Source organism: Balaenoptera musculus, chromosome 7, assembly GCF_009873245.2.
Source record: "Balaenoptera musculus isolate JJ_BM4_2016_0621 chromosome 7, mBalMus1.pri.v3, whole genome shotgun sequence".
Lineage (NCBI taxonomy): Eukaryota > Metazoa > Chordata > Mammalia > Artiodactyla > Balaenopteridae > Balaenoptera > Balaenoptera musculus.
Genome location: NC_045791.1, coordinates 63,491,244 through 63,507,693, shown reverse-complemented (window position 1 = coordinate 63,507,693; position 16,450 = coordinate 63,491,244). Strand labels below are relative to the sequence as shown.

Here is a 16,450-nt window from a genome sequence, read left to right as displayed (position 1 = left end):
GCCAGGCCGGGTCGGGACGGGTGTGGGGCCGGGGCCGCGTCCCGAGCGGCGGCAGCAGCGAAGCCGGGCGGGGCGGGCGAGGGCCCCCAGGCGCAGTTCCCTGTCCGGCCTCGCGGGGGCGCCGGCGCGGCCGATCAGGTGACCGAGCGCTCGTCCCGGGCTGCGGGAAGCGGCCTCGTTCTCAGCCGCCGGAGACGCCGCCGCCGCCGCCGCCACACCTAGTGGAGGAGCCCGGGAAGGCGGCTCGGTGGGGGCTGGGGCGGAGAGCGCCGGGGGTGGGGACGGAAGGGCGACGGGCGGAAGGCAGGAGGTTGCCGGGGCGCGGGCTGCTGAGGGGAAAGGGACCCCAAGGTGTCCGCCGCGGCTCGCTCTGTCACCGGCGCGGGTTAAGGGCGCGAGGGCCATGGGCGAGCTCCCCTGAGGCGGAGGTCGCGGGCGGGAGGGGAGGAGGCCCGACAGAGGTAGCTGCGGAGGCCGCGGGCCGGTGACTGGGCGCCAGGCGGCCGGCGGCGGCGGCGGCACCACCACCAGCACCACCAGCACCTCCACCATGTCGCGCTCCGTGCTGCAGCCCAGTCAGCAGAAGCTGGCGGAGAAGCTCACCATCCTCAACGACCGGGGCGTCGGCATGCTCACCCGCCTCTACAACATCAAGAAGGTGCGCACGGGCCGGCGAGGCCGCGGCGGGGGCGGCGGGCGGGCTGAGGAGGGATGGAGAGCGGGGGAGGCCCGGGCGGTGGGGGCGGCGGGCGGCGCCCGGGACAGAAATCACCGCCTCGCGGCTGCAGGCCCGGCCGGGGTCGCCGGGATGCGCCGCGGCCTAATGCGGAGTCCCGGCGCCTCTCCCGCTGGCTCGCGGGCCGGCCAGGGGCGGAGAGGAGCCATTTCCCCGCTCCCAGCGGCCAGATCCGGCCGGCCCGGCGCGGGGTGAGGGGCGCCGCCGCCTCTGGCGCCCCCTCCTCGGCGCCCCGGCTCCCGGAACGAGCTCTGCGGGAAAGAGAGGAGGGTGGGTGGGCGAGAGTCTAGGAGGGGGATAGGAAAACTTGGCTGTTCCATAACTGAGGTCGGATGGTAGGAACCTGGCGGAGATGGAAGCAGTTGTTTTCTGTTTGGGGTTTGTAAGTGTGGGAATGTGGGAAGGGAATGGCTAATCAGGATGAACCCTGCATCCCCTCCACTTTTGCCATTTTATTTTAGATTGCCAAATAAAAGCCATTTGAGAGCGTGTTGACGATTTGGAATTATTTCATTTTGAAGGTGGAGAGGAGGGGGAAGTGAGGGTGGAACCAGTTTTCTCCTGAAATACTTCTGGGTTGTGAGTCACTAGAACAGGAATAACAACCTTCTCTCCCTTCCCTCTTTACTCCTCCTCATCTTAGTTTTTCCAGCCATGTCTGATAATACCAAAACATCATTTCTTAAAGTTCGGTGTCTATACAAAATAAAAACTGTGAATATGTTGCTATTACTGCTGATTTTATCGCGTATTCTGATAATTTGAGTAGCTCTAGCTAATAGGTCCATTGAAAGTCTTTACGTGGCTTCAGCAGATTAAGGAATGAGGGGCTGAGTTGGAGTTAAGAAAAATAGATGTAAAGATAGAACAAATATTAATTTATCTTAGGAAAGAAAGACCAAAATCCTCTTTCTTTTAAGACAAAGTAAGTTTTAAATAATTTGATAAAGAGAAAGTTAAGATTTTTTTTGTTACAGTCTAGATCCTGACAGTTTCCAATGTGTATTTGATGTTATATCTTCGTAATTATTTTTGTTGGCTTTTTATTGCATGCTGAATGTTTCCTTTTAGTTTAATCATAGCAGTAGAGTTGTAGCCCTTGTGAATTAGGACTCCTGAAGAAAGAATATTTTAAAAAAATTCATATCATGGGGTTCAGTGTAAAACTGACTTATTTGAACAATTTGATGTAGACACTGAATTCTAAAGGAGAAAACTATCCTGGCTTAATAGTGATAAATTTTGTGTAAAGATAGCTATGTTCCAGTCGCTTACCTGGATGTGAGGATTGGTTGACTTTATACGCAGTGCAATCTGGATAGTAACTGCAACATGCCTGTTCACTTTGTTACATTTTATGTGGCAGGAGCTCGGGGTCATTATAAAGAAGCCCTCTGCATTTACCAAAGAGCCTTGGTTATAAATTTATGTAAATTAGGAATAATTTAATTTTAGATAGTATTACTTATAGGTTTCATTGACCTGAACTTTTTTGTGAAATTATGCTCCTTAACAAACTTGGAAATTGTTTCCTATATGCCCTTTGTGCAAAAAAACGAGCAAGTCAAACATTACTAAAAGTTTCTAGACATGTGGTATTGTGGTTAAAGGAAATGGTTATGATGGTTTCCAGAAGAGGAAGTGAGAGTAACATCAAAAGTGATTTGGGTATTTGGGCAAAATACCTCTTTTTAAAGAATTCATTGAACATTTTTATGGCATAAATACAATCAGACTTTACATGTTTCATCTTCATAAATGAAATAAGTTTGGACTAAATTCGAAGCATTTGAATGCTTATAATTCCAGTTCACTGCCTTTTCTCAAAAGCATATTTTTTTTCACTTCCTGTTTTGAGAAACTCCAGGCTCTTGTATTATTAAACTAGTAAAATTTAAAATGAGTTGAATGTGATCATTATATCCAAGTGGCTAATATTTTGAATTATTGAAATGTTATATTTCAGCACTTAACGCGTTTATAATTTCTTGAGAAATATTTTTCTACCTTGCTTGATTGATTGTGAGTTCTCTCTGGGTGGAGACAGTGTTACTTATTTTTGAATTACTGGTACTTAGGGTCTTACCTGGTCCATGAGGCCTTCAGTTAGGACTTGTTGAAAAGGATGAATACATTATGTATAGTGTATTTTATATATATGCAACATATATATGAATATGTGTATAATCTTGCTCTATTTTTAATAATAATAGCTTTTGCTCTGCTCTCCTTGTGTGATTTTGCATACAAATACATCAGATGGATTTTGAATCTTTTGGCCTGTATAGAGTTGTCTGTAAAGGCTGGCATAGCTTCCTGGCTGGCTAGGATTGAAACATTTGTTCAAAAATCTTGCCAAAAAAGTGAGTGAGATCTGTTTACCATGTGTTTATAAGGTTCCTGCTGTTTACATTTTTATGACAGTATAAACCACATAATCTTTTCAATCTCTATCTCTTATACCTCAAAAAAAACTTATACCGCATAATACGTGCCTGCCAGTCAATTATCACATTTTTATTAATGCATGTGTGCATTAGATTGTCTATCAGATCTGATTGCTCTGTTTCAATTGAAAGTCTGCAACGGCAATATTTTAGTGAGCATACACAGTGAAAAATACTTCAGTGACCTAAGTAAAATAACTTTTTAAGTTACTGTAATCAAGAGTAATAGGCTTTAATGCTTATTAGGGGAATGTAACATGGTTTCTGGAAAATGTTTTGCTTTTTTAAATAAAATTTCATCAATTGAAAAATTTTTGAGATCCTTATATGTACAGGTTATGAAAATTTTAAGGAATTTGTAGTCTAATCAGGGATGGAAGAACACATAAAGGAGGATTTTAGGGAAAAGAGGTGAAGGTGGTAGGTAGTTTCACATTTAAATTTATTTATTGCATAATTCCTTAATTTTTTTAAAATTAAAAATATGTCTTCCCTTTTCTGGAAGCTAATAATGCTACTCACTTATATAGTGATTTTTAACATTTTCAGGCTACTTTTATATCTGCTACTGTGGCATGGCAGGCAGTGTGGTGGTGGAAATAAAGAGTACTGGGCCAGAAGTTAGGAGACCTGCCTTCCAATGTTTCAGTCTGTCTCTGAGAGATTTGTAATATTGGGTAGGTGTCTTGACTTCCCTGAGCTTCATTTTTCCTCATCTGTAAAATGGGGGAAAATTAACTGTGAAAGGAACACTAAGGTCTGTTCCAGCTCTGATTATGTTATCTTTACAAGTAGACGTTAAGGCCTATTTTAAACAGTAATTGAGCTCAGTTTAGTTTTCCTTAATACAGGGATGGTAATGTGTGCTCTGCCTACTTCACAGAATTGTTTTTGTGAAGATAAAAGGTAATAATGTGAAAACAGTTTAAAACTTCTATGAATGTAAGATAGTATTTGTTTAGGAGTCTCAGTAACTTTTTGGGGCAACATTTATTTTTCTGAAATTTTACTGCTGCTTAGCAAACACATATGCCGAAATTCCAACAGAAGACGTTTTAGCTGACCTTAAAAATATTTTTTTCTTGTTTACTCTTTCTTGTTTTTTCTATTTTTTCCTACACCATCACCAACATGAACTTGATAACAACTGATAACAAAAGGTATCAGTTAATACTTTCATATTTTTCATCTTGTTAAATTATTGCTTCAATTTTAAAGGATAGAAAAGGAGTAAAGACCTACCCTACTATTGCAAACTTCTTTTTAATGGAGTATTTTTGCAGGTTTCAGTGTACTTTTACTTCTTTATTTGAGGAGTACTTCTTTTCCCACAGTCTTTTCCCCGTGATTTTGGATGAATCTATTTCATGAGGAAAGAAATTAATAGAATAGCAGTGTAAAATTGCAAGTCTTTAGCTGGTATCTGCTTATCTAATGGAGGAAAAAAAAATGTATGTGAAGGATGCAGTCGAGGTAAAGCAAGGGGAATCAGATTTAGTCTTCCCTTTCAGTGTTACGTTTCTCTTCATTTAGGGCCTTATTTTCTGTGTTGGTTGATCAGGAGCAGAAGCATGTTCCAAAGATTGGGATTCTGGCAAGTTGTAGACTAATAAACATTGTTAGTATGCATAAGATTTTTTTTCCCTAGGGAGATTTCATTATCAAGATCCTTAAACGTGTTAAGAAGAAAACAGTCTCTTCATAAATCTGTATTTAAATAATATATATATTTACATAAACAAATCCTACTATATCTGTTTGTAACTTTCAAGGAAGCTGCCTGTAAAAATGAAGATTTGATAATTCTGTTTCTTGTTATGCTGGATGGTAGGCTGAGGAGATTAAGGTCACTGAAAAATTGCATGGGAAAAAAAATTATTTTTATTTTTTTAAGTGGCAGTGGTAGATTATCCATCTTGTGTTTCCTTTGTGGAATTGTTAGATAACTTAAATATTAATTTTTTTAATGATTATAAAAGGAATACATGTTTATTATCAAAAACTCAAACATGACTTCAGAAATTCTCTGCCTGCTCATCTCCCACTTTTAAAAATAAGCTGTATATAGTTAAACAATTTTCTGTACAAATGCTGACATATGTGCATGCATATTTTGTATTATGATTAAATTAAGTTCTTTCCAAAAATAAAATTGAAGAAGTAGCATGGTACAGTTTTATATATCAATGAAATTAGGGTTCTTAATCTATTGCTTGTATACTTATATTTTAAGAAAATTACAGAGATGGACATATTTAGCTAGCTACATCCAATATGTTAAAAATGAGGGGAGCCAGATGAGAAAGTGTGTCAGTGTTGAAAATTCTTGTCCTTAACTGGCTAGGATGATTAAAAATTTAATTTGTATTCTTTGATAATTTACTAGCAGCGTTACTGTTAAGTAAAATTCTAACAATAATTTCAGATCACGTTCAGTAGACGTACATTTTATATGTTAGAACTAAATAGTTTTATCTCTTTATTGTTCAACAAAAATAATGTGTAATAAAAGTAATGCTAGCTGCTATTTATTGAGACTCTATTATATGCTAAATTAAAAAAAAATTTTTTTATTTCTTCATAGATCTGTGATGTAGGTACCTATTCTATAGATAAAGCAATTGAATTTAGAGAATTAAATTTGCCCAACCTTTACTCTTAAAAAATAAGAATTTGGATTGGCACCTTTCTTTCTTAACCCCTAAGTCTGAGCTCTTAATTTATTTTTGCCATTAGATTTATAGTCATTAGTGAAATTTTCATGGTAGATATAATTAGATTTTTAACACACAATAACCTTAAAGAAATATGCAGTTATATTACAGAAATAATTTTCCTCTTAGACTACTTTTGTATGAACTTTGTACGGATTTGTTATGAAAAGATCATTGAGATCATAATTATCAGTATACCAGTGATTATTAAAGACTTCTGTTTAGCTTCGTAATGTATTAAAATGAGAAATAGTTTAGAATTAGGAAATTTAAAATTCAGTTTATTAGCATTTTTGAGGACATGTATTTTGTATTTACTTTTCATATTATATGCATTTTTCCTTTGTGATTATTTCTAATATTTAGTTCATGACATATTAAAAATACAAACTGAAAGAACTGACCATACAAGTAATACTAAGAAAACTAACAGGAAATTTTGCTTTAAACTGGGGGTAGAATATATATAAAGCAGGAAGGAAGGTGTAAACTCAAAGAAACAGTGAAATAGCATTTATCTTCCTTAATTTTAAGGACGCATACAATCATTTCCTCACTGAAGATATTCTATCTTTAATTTTGAGATTTTAAATATACTTTTTTCATTTTACATTTTGATTCCTGAAGTCAAATGGTAACACTTTTTTCATTGAAAAACCCTGCATGAATTATAAGAAATGCAATTAAGAAAGTGTAACCAGTAAGTGTGTTTCTTTCTGTCTTGGAGTTTACAAAAATAGCAATATTCTTTTCTATTCCCAAGGCATGTTTTTCTGTTGACTGTTTTTAATATTGTCTTTATTAGTAAATGTAGTAAAATCTTCTTAATTTTGATCCTATTAGGAGTTTGCAGTACTGTAATTATTAGATTTTGATTTACTTAATCTGACAGTGATGAGAGAATCTCCTCCTTAATCATTTTGTCACATACTATTGTACTGAAATGTTTTACTTAAATAAGTTAAACTTAATAAGCTCTTGAATTGTTAGTTTGTCTATGTTGTTCAACTCCATTTGCAGCGACATAAACATCTTCTTGAGAATTGAATGGTAATTAGTAACTTTTATTTGAATCTTTAACATTTTTAATAATGAATTTTGAAATGTATAATGGGTTAAAGGTTTCGAAGGAATCTCTTGTTTTAAGTAAAAGAGCCTGTACTGGAAAATACTTTCTTATTGCATAGTTGATTATTTTAGGTACTTGACAGTAATAAACCTGTGTCTTTAAAACTATTTTATAAGTCACATGAACTATTCTTTTAGTTAGTACCAAAAACTGAGAGTTTCCTTTTCATTCATTCATTTACTCTTCATTTATTGAATGTCTTCCTGGACACTGGGGAAACAGATACATTAAGATACAGTTTCCAAGGCCAAGAAATTCATATTGTAGTGGGTGAGAGAGATGTATAGATAACTAACTAAAATGCAGTGTTTAAGTGTGGTTGTGGGTGTCTGGAGAAGGGAGTTAAAGATTCCTGTCTGGGAGAGATGGGAACAAGAGTTAGTGACTTTTGTGCTTGGTTTTGAAGTATGAACAGGAACTTTAGCTGGGCAGTGACAAGGAGTAGCCAGCCAGTCATTATTCAAGATTTCAGACATTTTTTCAGTGGAGTATATAAAGATACAAAATATAAAGTTATAAAATTCCCTGGTAATATCTAATGTCCTTCTTGCTGGCATATAGCCTCTAAACTTCTCTGTTATTTTCTCATACTTGTAGCATATTCTGTGGGTTGAGAGGGCTAGATTCTAGGTAAAGCTCTGATCCTTTTTTTTTTTTTTTTTTACTTTGGACAACTTGTTTAGTCTTTCTGAACTGAATTAGGGTTTCTTTATTTAGAAATTGAGGGGACCAGTGGTTCTTAGTCAGGGATACACAATATAATCATTTTAGAAGGTTTTTAAAAATACATACATCTGGGTCATGACCCAAACCTACTGAATAAGAAAAAGCCCCTGAAGTGGTTCTGATGTTAAGAACCACTAAAATAAGTAAAGTGTAACTTCTTAATACTTCTGATTTCTTTTTCTGATAATCGTTCGCTATAATGATTTAATTTTGGTTTTTGGGGATAACTAAATTTCTGTAATGCTAAGCTGCACGTAGACCCTATACTAGCAAAACCATCTATAGGGTACTTATTTGCTCTCAGCTTCTCTTATGCTTCAAGTTATATTTTTTGGTTTTCTAAGCCGTATTAGTCTTATTGATTCTAATTCTTGCAATCTTAGATAGATATTCCAGTTTTCCCACGTTTGTGGAATACTCTTTAATTAGCCTTATAAGGTTGACAATTAAATGAGTTAATTCACATAAAGTGCTAGTTGTAGTGCCTGGCACAAGAGTAAGAAGTGAATAAATGTTAGCTATTAGTTCTATTTCTGGGGCTTGAAACATAGTGGACATTTACTAAGTGTTCATTTTTTCCTATTAATCCAGCTCAAGACCACCTTTAGGAAACATTTCTTAATTATTCCTTTTTACTGTCTGATATTATAGTTTGATATCTACTTACTGCTAATACAAAATAACTATTTGTACTTCAGAAGTATGTTTCTCAGCAGTCCTTTAAAGAGCAACTTCTTTAGAGTAGTAAAAATGTGACCACATATAACACTTTAAAAAAACTGTAACAGAATGCCTTTGTTTTATAAACTGAAATGTTTCTGTATATGAGAAGCTGAAAAATGAGAACAACAAGGACATAGACATCTTCTTGAGAATTGAATGGTAATTAGTAACTTTTATTTGAGTCATTAAAATTTTTAACAATGAATTTTGAAATATATAATGCATTGAAATATTTCTTAAGTTTATGGTTTTCCCAGAACCTGTGCTTAGGAAACAGTAATCATAATTTATATACCTTTAAATCTGCTACTGTTGACTCTAATTAAGAGGTAATGTATAAAATTACATTAATTTTAAAGCATTTCTAATAATTTCAGTATACTTTCCTATCAAGCTTCTTAATCCAAACTGTAGAAGTGGGTTACTTTTTTATCCTTCCTTTTTTTTTTCACCTACCCCAGCTCAAGGGAGAAACTGAAAGCAGATTGGTTGGCCAAAGTATAGGTGATACGAAAGAGGGGAAAAAATGGAAAATTAATCAGTAATAATAGAATTTGAAGCTTGTTTTGGTCTTGATAGATTTTCCAATACTTACTGGAAAATTTCACACTGTATTTCATTATTTTTAAAATTAGAAAATAAAAGAATTATACACAAGTTCCTTTTACGGTCCATGATCTTATTGGGTGATGTCCATTTTTCCTCTAGGCATTAATTTCAACTTGCTGAAGACTCAGGGGAGAATCTTTGTCCCTTTATGCCTTCAGTTTTGCAAAACCTGCTTTAAAACAGGTTTACTATTTCTTGTTTATTGAGTAAAAGTTAAATTCCTCTTTCTAGCATAAATTGGTCACATTTTGTATTTTTCTCCTCTTTCCTGATATTCAGATGAGGTTGATTTCTTTCCTGTGCTCTCAAAAATAGCATTCTCACTCTGATCCCTGGGATTTTGTTCATGGTCTTTTCAATTAAGTTATTGTATTAAAAGAAATCGTTTTGTTCTATAGTATTTTGGCAAAGGAATGTGTTTTATTGCTGAGTTACACTAGAAATTAAAAAATAAAACTTATCGAAATAATCGGAATTTTCCTTTAATAGCGATTACTCCAATAAAAGTTTTGAGCAGCTGAGGTATTGAAAGAATGGAACTATTTTTATATACATTTTTGGGAGCATATATTTTTATTTTTTAAATTTACTTATGTATTTTTAATTAATTTTATTGGAGTATAGTTGATTTACAATATTGTGTTAGTTTCTGCTGTACAGCAAAGTGAATCAGTTTTACATACACACATATACACTCTTTTTTAGATTCTTTTCCCATATAGGTTATTGCAGAGTATTGAGTAAAGTTCCCTGTGCTATACAGTAGGTTCTTTTTCGTTATTTATTTTATATATAGTAGTGTATATATGTCAATCCCAGTCTCCCAATTTATCCCTCCCTCCCTTCCCCCTTGGTAACCATAAGTTTGTTTTCTACATCTGTGACTTTATTTCTGTTTTGTAAATAGGTTCATTTGTACCATTTTTTTAGATTCCACATATAAGCGATATCATACGATATTTGATATCATATGATATGATATCATATCTTTGTCTTACTTCACTCAGTATGACAGTCTTTAGGTCCATCCATGTCACTGCAAATGGCATTATTTTGTTCTTTTTTATGACTGAGTAATATTCCATCATATATATGTACCACTTCTTTATCCATTCCTCTGTTGATGGACACTTAGGTTGCTTCCATGTCCTGGCTATCGTGAGTAGTCCTGCAGTGAACATTGAGGTACATGTATCTTTTTGAATTATGGTTTTCTCCGGATATATGCGCAGGAATGGGATTGCTAGATCATATGGTAGCTCTGTTTTTAGTTTTTTAAGGAACCTGCATACTGTTCTCCATAGTGGCTGTACCAATTGACATTCCCACCAACAGTGTAGTAGGGCTCCCTTTTCTCCACACCCTCTCCAGCATTTATTGTTTGTAGAGTTTTTGATGGTGGCCATTCTGACCGGCGTGAGGTGATACCTCATTGTAGTTTTGATTTGCGTTTCTCTAATAATTAGTGATGTTGAGCATCTTTTCCTGTGCTTTTTGGCCATCTGTATGTCTTCTTTGGAGAAATGTCTATTTCGATCTCCTGCCCATTTTTTGATTGGGGTTTGTTTTTTTGATATTGAGCTGGGAGCATATGTTTTTATTTTTATTTCTTTAAAATTTTATTTATTTATTTATATCTTTGGCCATGTTGGGTCTTCGTTGCTGTGCGTGGGCTTTCTCTAGTTGCGGCAAGCAGGGACTGCTCTTCGTTGCGGTGCGTGGGTTTCTCATTGTGGTGGCTTCTCTTGTTGCGGAGCACGGGCTCTAGGTGTGCGGCTTCAGTAGTTGTGGTGCACGGGCTCAGTAGTTGTGGCGCACGGGCTTAGTTGCTCTGCGGCATGTGGGATCTTCCCGGACCAGGGTTTGAACCCGTGTCCCCTGCATTGGCAGGCGGATTCTTAACCACTGCGCCACCAGGGAAGCTGGAGCATATGTTTTTAAATAAGTGTTTTTAGTGTTTTGGAATCTTTGGGTACTCAAAGTTAGTAACTGTAAAACCCTGAGCAAGTCACTGAATTTCGGATGCTCCTTTCCTCTCTGTTGAGTGATGGTTTAGATAATTTCTAAACAAAGGTGTTTTGCACGCAACAGCTGCCCAGTAAATGTTCCTTTTACTCTCTACTCTTGTGTCTTTATTGTTTTCCTTTTTCATGATTGTTGCTTAATCTCTTATGAATAGAGAGAGGACTATTTCTATCTATATATTTTTTTAACATTGTGGTAAGGCAGTTCTTGAAAAAATACGTAACATTAACCATATGAAGTTAAGCTGTGGTACGTAATCTATATTGTGACAACTGAGGAAAGGCCTTGGGAAGGAATTTTGGTGGTAGATTGGCAGAAAGATTTGTTTTAAAGTCATATTTAAAATTACATGAAATCTGATTTTGAGGTTTCTAATCAAAGATGTTTATTTTGTGCCCTGAATAAAATATTATGTGGTTTTCTGAAACATCTTTGTTCTTTATTTTGGGTAATAACGTTATATTTGTGTTTTGTGAAAAAACGAATTAGGAAATACTGAATTGACAATACTGACATTGAATTGGTTAAATGGAAAATCTTATTTTGATAATTGGGAACTCACTATAGATATCCAGGTGTTTTGAAAAGTTTTATTTAAAAAAATAGAAGGTAATTGTTTAAAACTTATAAGTACTTGTGTGCCAGGCACCTGAAATAAGCACTTTATGTGCATTTTGTCTTTTAAAAATCTGAACAATCTACCCTATGAAGTAGGTAATAATAGTATCCTCAGTTTATGGGTTAGAGTACTGAGGCTTAGGTTAAGCAACTTGCCTAAGGTCATATGGGCTGTGATCCACTTAGAGACAAGAGTTGTTAATTATTATGTTTAACAGTATTTCCTTTAACACTTGTGTAATTTTATCTGCCACATTAGTCTTAACTTTGTTGAATTTAAAGATAATTAGAATATTCATGGGAAATAAAGTTCCAATTCTGAAAACTGGAAATTTAAGTATATAAATATTTAAATTTGCTTAGATCTTCTGGGATTTTAAATTGTAGTATTTTATGCATTATGAAATCATGCTGAGTCAAGATAAAGTAAAACATAAGGTTTTAGTGTGGTGCTTTTTAAAAAAATTCTGTAGTTCAGATATAGTTTCCTTTTTGTCTGGTGAAATAACCCTTTTAGCCAATTATGCAAAAAACCTTTTATTGTAGGGCTTTTAAGATTCAGGGGTTTAGACACAGTTTTGCCCTCTACTCACCTTTTCTTTTTTTCGGGGGTGGGAGGGCGGGGGTGGCGGTTTGCAGGTTAGAAGTACTGAAGAGTTTTATTTAATTGAATTGGTAATTTGTTAAACCTTTTGATTCAATCTTTTTGGTAGCATTTCTGGAATGTATTAGTCTAAAATGTATTGATAACTAAATATAGTAGTCTATATCATTTTCTTAAATGTGGTATTTCAAAGGGTGATACTTTTAAGAATGAAAGATTAATTTTGTGTAATATTGTTACTGCAGTAGGATAGGGTTTTAGGTGTATCAACTGCAGGCTGTGTTCTTAAAATATAAGTTGTTATCTTATGATTCCTTTGTCCTCAATGTCATCAAAATGAAATTTTTGAGTTAGAGTGGGAAAGAAGATTAATCTTTATAAAATGAGACATCTGGTTAGTTGGAATTTTGCTGTACTCTTTCAGTATAGTAGGACATTCTTAACTGAATTATTCAGTATGGCTCTTTGCCAAGATGTACTTACCTAGATGACCTTAGGCAAGTTGTTTAACCTAAGCCTCAGTACTCTAACCCAAAAACTGAGGATACTATTATTACCTAGGTACTTTTAGTTAAGTTTTACTTTTTTCTTGCACTTTTTTTTTTTTCTTGGCCTGAGTATTTGCAAGTGTCTGTATTGGTGTTAAGTAAATAAATCAAGTAGGTTGATTTCAGAAAAAAATAAAACCTATAAAAAAAGTTTCATAATTTCTTCACACTTCTGTATAGTGTCTATTAACCTTATATTTTTTATTGGCATTTTTGAGTGCTTGTGGTATACCAGATACCTTTAAGAATTCTGCTCATGTACACACATACAGACACTCATGTAATGGGCTGAAAACCTTTTTGGGTACATTGTAATTATTATCACCTAATTAACAGATGAAGAACCTGAGGCACAGAAAATCACTTGGTTATGTTACAGTTAGGAGCCAGGATTTGAACATGGACAGCCTATATCCATGTTTTTAACTACTAGGCTAATCTTTTTCTATAAGTAAAACAAATTTGGTATGTCTAGACTTGGAGTAAATAAAGAAATAAGTGATTGGGGGAAGGAGTTGTAGTCGTTATTACTAGTTCTGTATACTCTGATAAAGACTATTCTGTGGTTACTATTCATATGAGACTTTTAGGTAATTATAATTATAGCTATTGTTCACAACAGTTAACATTTTTAGAGCACTATGTGCCAGTCCTTTTGCTAAATACTGTGCATGGCTTATCTATCTCTCTTCTAATCCTCATAATTACTCTATGAGGTAAGTACTGATTTCCCCATTTACACGTGAAGAAACTGAGATTAGGAGATGTTATGTAATATAGTCAAGGTTCCATGGATAGTAAGTGATGAAAATTGAAATTCAGCCAGTCTTATTCCAGAGTCTGCTTTCTTAATCTTTATGGCATACTGCCTCCCAGTGTAGTTTGTTTAGATATGGCCCACTGAGTAGTGTGGAAAAAGGTAAATTAATTCCAAGGAAAGACGATATAACCATTTATTTTTCCACTGAAATGAAATTCCATTCTTTATGTTTTCAGTGTAATAAGAGCCATTCATATATAGATATATGTTTAATTACTTGATTAAATTCTTACATAATAAAATTTGTGATCATTGGAAATGGGTATGATAGTCTATCATATTTTCATTTGTTGATTGCACTAATATTGTTAGGATGGATAACTGAATTTTTAAGTAATTAGAGTATGAAAGATAATACATATCATTTAAAAAGAATTTGGAATCACTTTGGGATTCTGCACTGCCTCAGGCATGTTTATGAAACTTGCTTTTCATTTTATCATTGATATAAGGAAATGCTAATATGTAACTATTTCTATTGGGACAAATTCTTAGTTATGTGGTTCTTAGTTATTCTTATTTTATAGTATAATATTTTTGGGGAAGTAGATTAATTGGAAGATTAATTTATGAGAAATAATATTTTAAGCAAATGATAGTCTACTCTGAGGAAAAGTCAGCTATATTTTAATATTTATGATGTTGAAATGGAATTTACAAAATAGCCTTTTATCGGTGTGGTGAAGGATTACAAAGTTCTAAATTTCTTATCTAATTATGTTTGAGAATTAAGATAATTCTTATTGCATTCCTATTTCCATTTGGAAAATATAGGAATGTTTGCATTGATTTTTATACTTTGGCTTGGAAAGGAGTTAGTTGATATTTGAAAAATAGTTTTAATTTGAGCTGAAGTGCAAAAGTCATCCAATAACGATTTATTTTTATTCTTGGCTACCGTTTCTTTTTAAGGTATGTAAAATTTCACTGATGGTTTTGCTCCTGTTTTTATAGTTGCATGTAGTCTTTATTTTTCCTTCTAGTATTATTTTAAGTTGATTTAGAAAGAGCACCAAGAAACTGACATGGTTGTACACCTACACTGTAGTATTTAAATATATATAAATAATATAAACTTTATAAATCTATTGTATACTAAAACTTGCTACTTAAAATACCTTTAAAATTATAGCACCATATAGTTCTCATCTTGTTTTGTTATTCATAGTCTGCAGTGCATAAGTTCTCTACTGAAACGTATGTCATAGTTTGACAATCATTGTTTACAAGTAATTTTCTCTCTTTTTATTACAATGCTTCCCCAGCAAGGACAAGTTTGGAAGGTTTGCAAAGCTTTTCACCTTCCCTCTGCCCGCTTGCCCGCTTTCAGATCAGTTTCATGTTTCATAACTTCTCTTTCTGCAATCCACGACATAGCCATAGTAAATGATAAAAAACATTAAATTGCAAAACTGTATTTCTTCACACAATAGTTAACTTTTCAAAGGACACATCCTCTTTAAAATGCAATAAAAAGAAGTTAAGTAAGAATGTTATAATTTTAGTAATTCCCTAAGAAATAGCATCTCACTAGAAAGCAGTTAATTAAATGTCACAGAATGAAACTGAACAGTATTGAAGATTATTCTGTATTGCTAATAGTTCAGATAAAAAGTTCTTTCTAATAATAATACCTTACATTTGTACAATGCTTTACAGTTTACTAGAGAGAATGCTGTACTGCCGATGTGGTCAAAATGTAAACATTTCCATTTGTTCTGTGCTTAAGAGATATAGAATAGATGTAGATTTCATTGTTTGAAGTGCTGCTGGTATGATGGAAAACAATGTAACTCAGATGTTCGGAGGAACAGGCAACACAGCTTTAGTGCTGTAAAGACAATTTTAGCAGCTTCCACTTCTTTTGAACTAGGGCTCTTGTATTAAAATGTTTAAAGTGAATGAGGAAAACATTTTGGAAGAGACATTTAAACATAAGCTTTTATTATATAACACGTAGAAAGAAACATTTCCAGTACTCTACTGAATATTTAATTTTGTAATATTTTAATAGCTTCAAATGAATACAATCCTACCTCAAACCAAGAATTTTTTTTTTCTTTTTCTTTTTTTTTAGGTTTGAGCTTTTTCCTTCACTGCTGTTCTGCGCTAACTGCTTTGAAACTTTCCATGCATTTTTTTCAGTAGAAGAACATCTCTGTACTGTCTCCCATTGCATATTTCAGCTGTGACAGTCCCTGCACTTTGCCTATTCATTTTGTCACCTGCTCACCAAAAACAAATATCTCCTTATTTCTGATTACAGATTTGCTGTTATTCCTTGGTTTTAGAAGAAGGATGCATTTCACTTTTATTACTGTTGTTTTATAGGCTTGTGGAGACCCCAAGGCAAAACCATCCTACCTTATTGACAAAAACCTGGAATCTGCTGTGAAATTCATAGTCAGAAAATTCCCTGCTGTAGAAACCCGCAACAACAATGTAAGTCATTTAAATTTTTATATTACTTGATTTTAGCCATCTGTAGTGGTCAGTATAATGCTTGAAGTAGCTGTTATTTATCTACTTCTTTGTATTTAGACATACAAATTGCATACATTGATTAAGGGCTTTTAGAGATAATATTCTTATCTCTGAAACTGGAAAAAAAAATGACTGAGCTACATTGCCATTTTATTATAGAAAACATATGATCTTAATTTCTTATATACACTTATTACCTTTCAAATTGCAACAAAGAGTAAGGTAATAGATACATGTGTATTTCAAATATTTGCATGACTAGTTGGG

The 16,450-nt window shown here is 34.9% G+C and overlaps 1 protein-coding gene across 2 annotated transcripts in view; it reads left to right on the top strand.

Annotated features, from left to right (window-relative positions):
• The first annotated feature begins 313 nt into the window (after window positions 1-313).
• Window positions 314-16,450, top strand: part of NCKAP1 (NCK associated protein 1) — a 96,559-nt gene continuing 80,422 nt past the window's right edge. Inside the window, exons 1-3 of one of the 2 annotated variants that reach the window (XM_036857470.1) lie at window positions 314-658; window positions 14,965-14,982; window positions 16,031-16,141. In XM_036857470.1, coding sequence (XP_036713365.1) covers window positions 551-658; window positions 14,965-14,982; window positions 16,031-16,141 — 237 coding nt within the window. In that variant the 5' untranslated portion in view covers window positions 314-550. The remainder of the gene's footprint in view (window positions 659-14,964; window positions 14,983-16,030; window positions 16,142-16,450) is intronic. The other variant, XM_036857471.1, reaches the window with a different exon arrangement.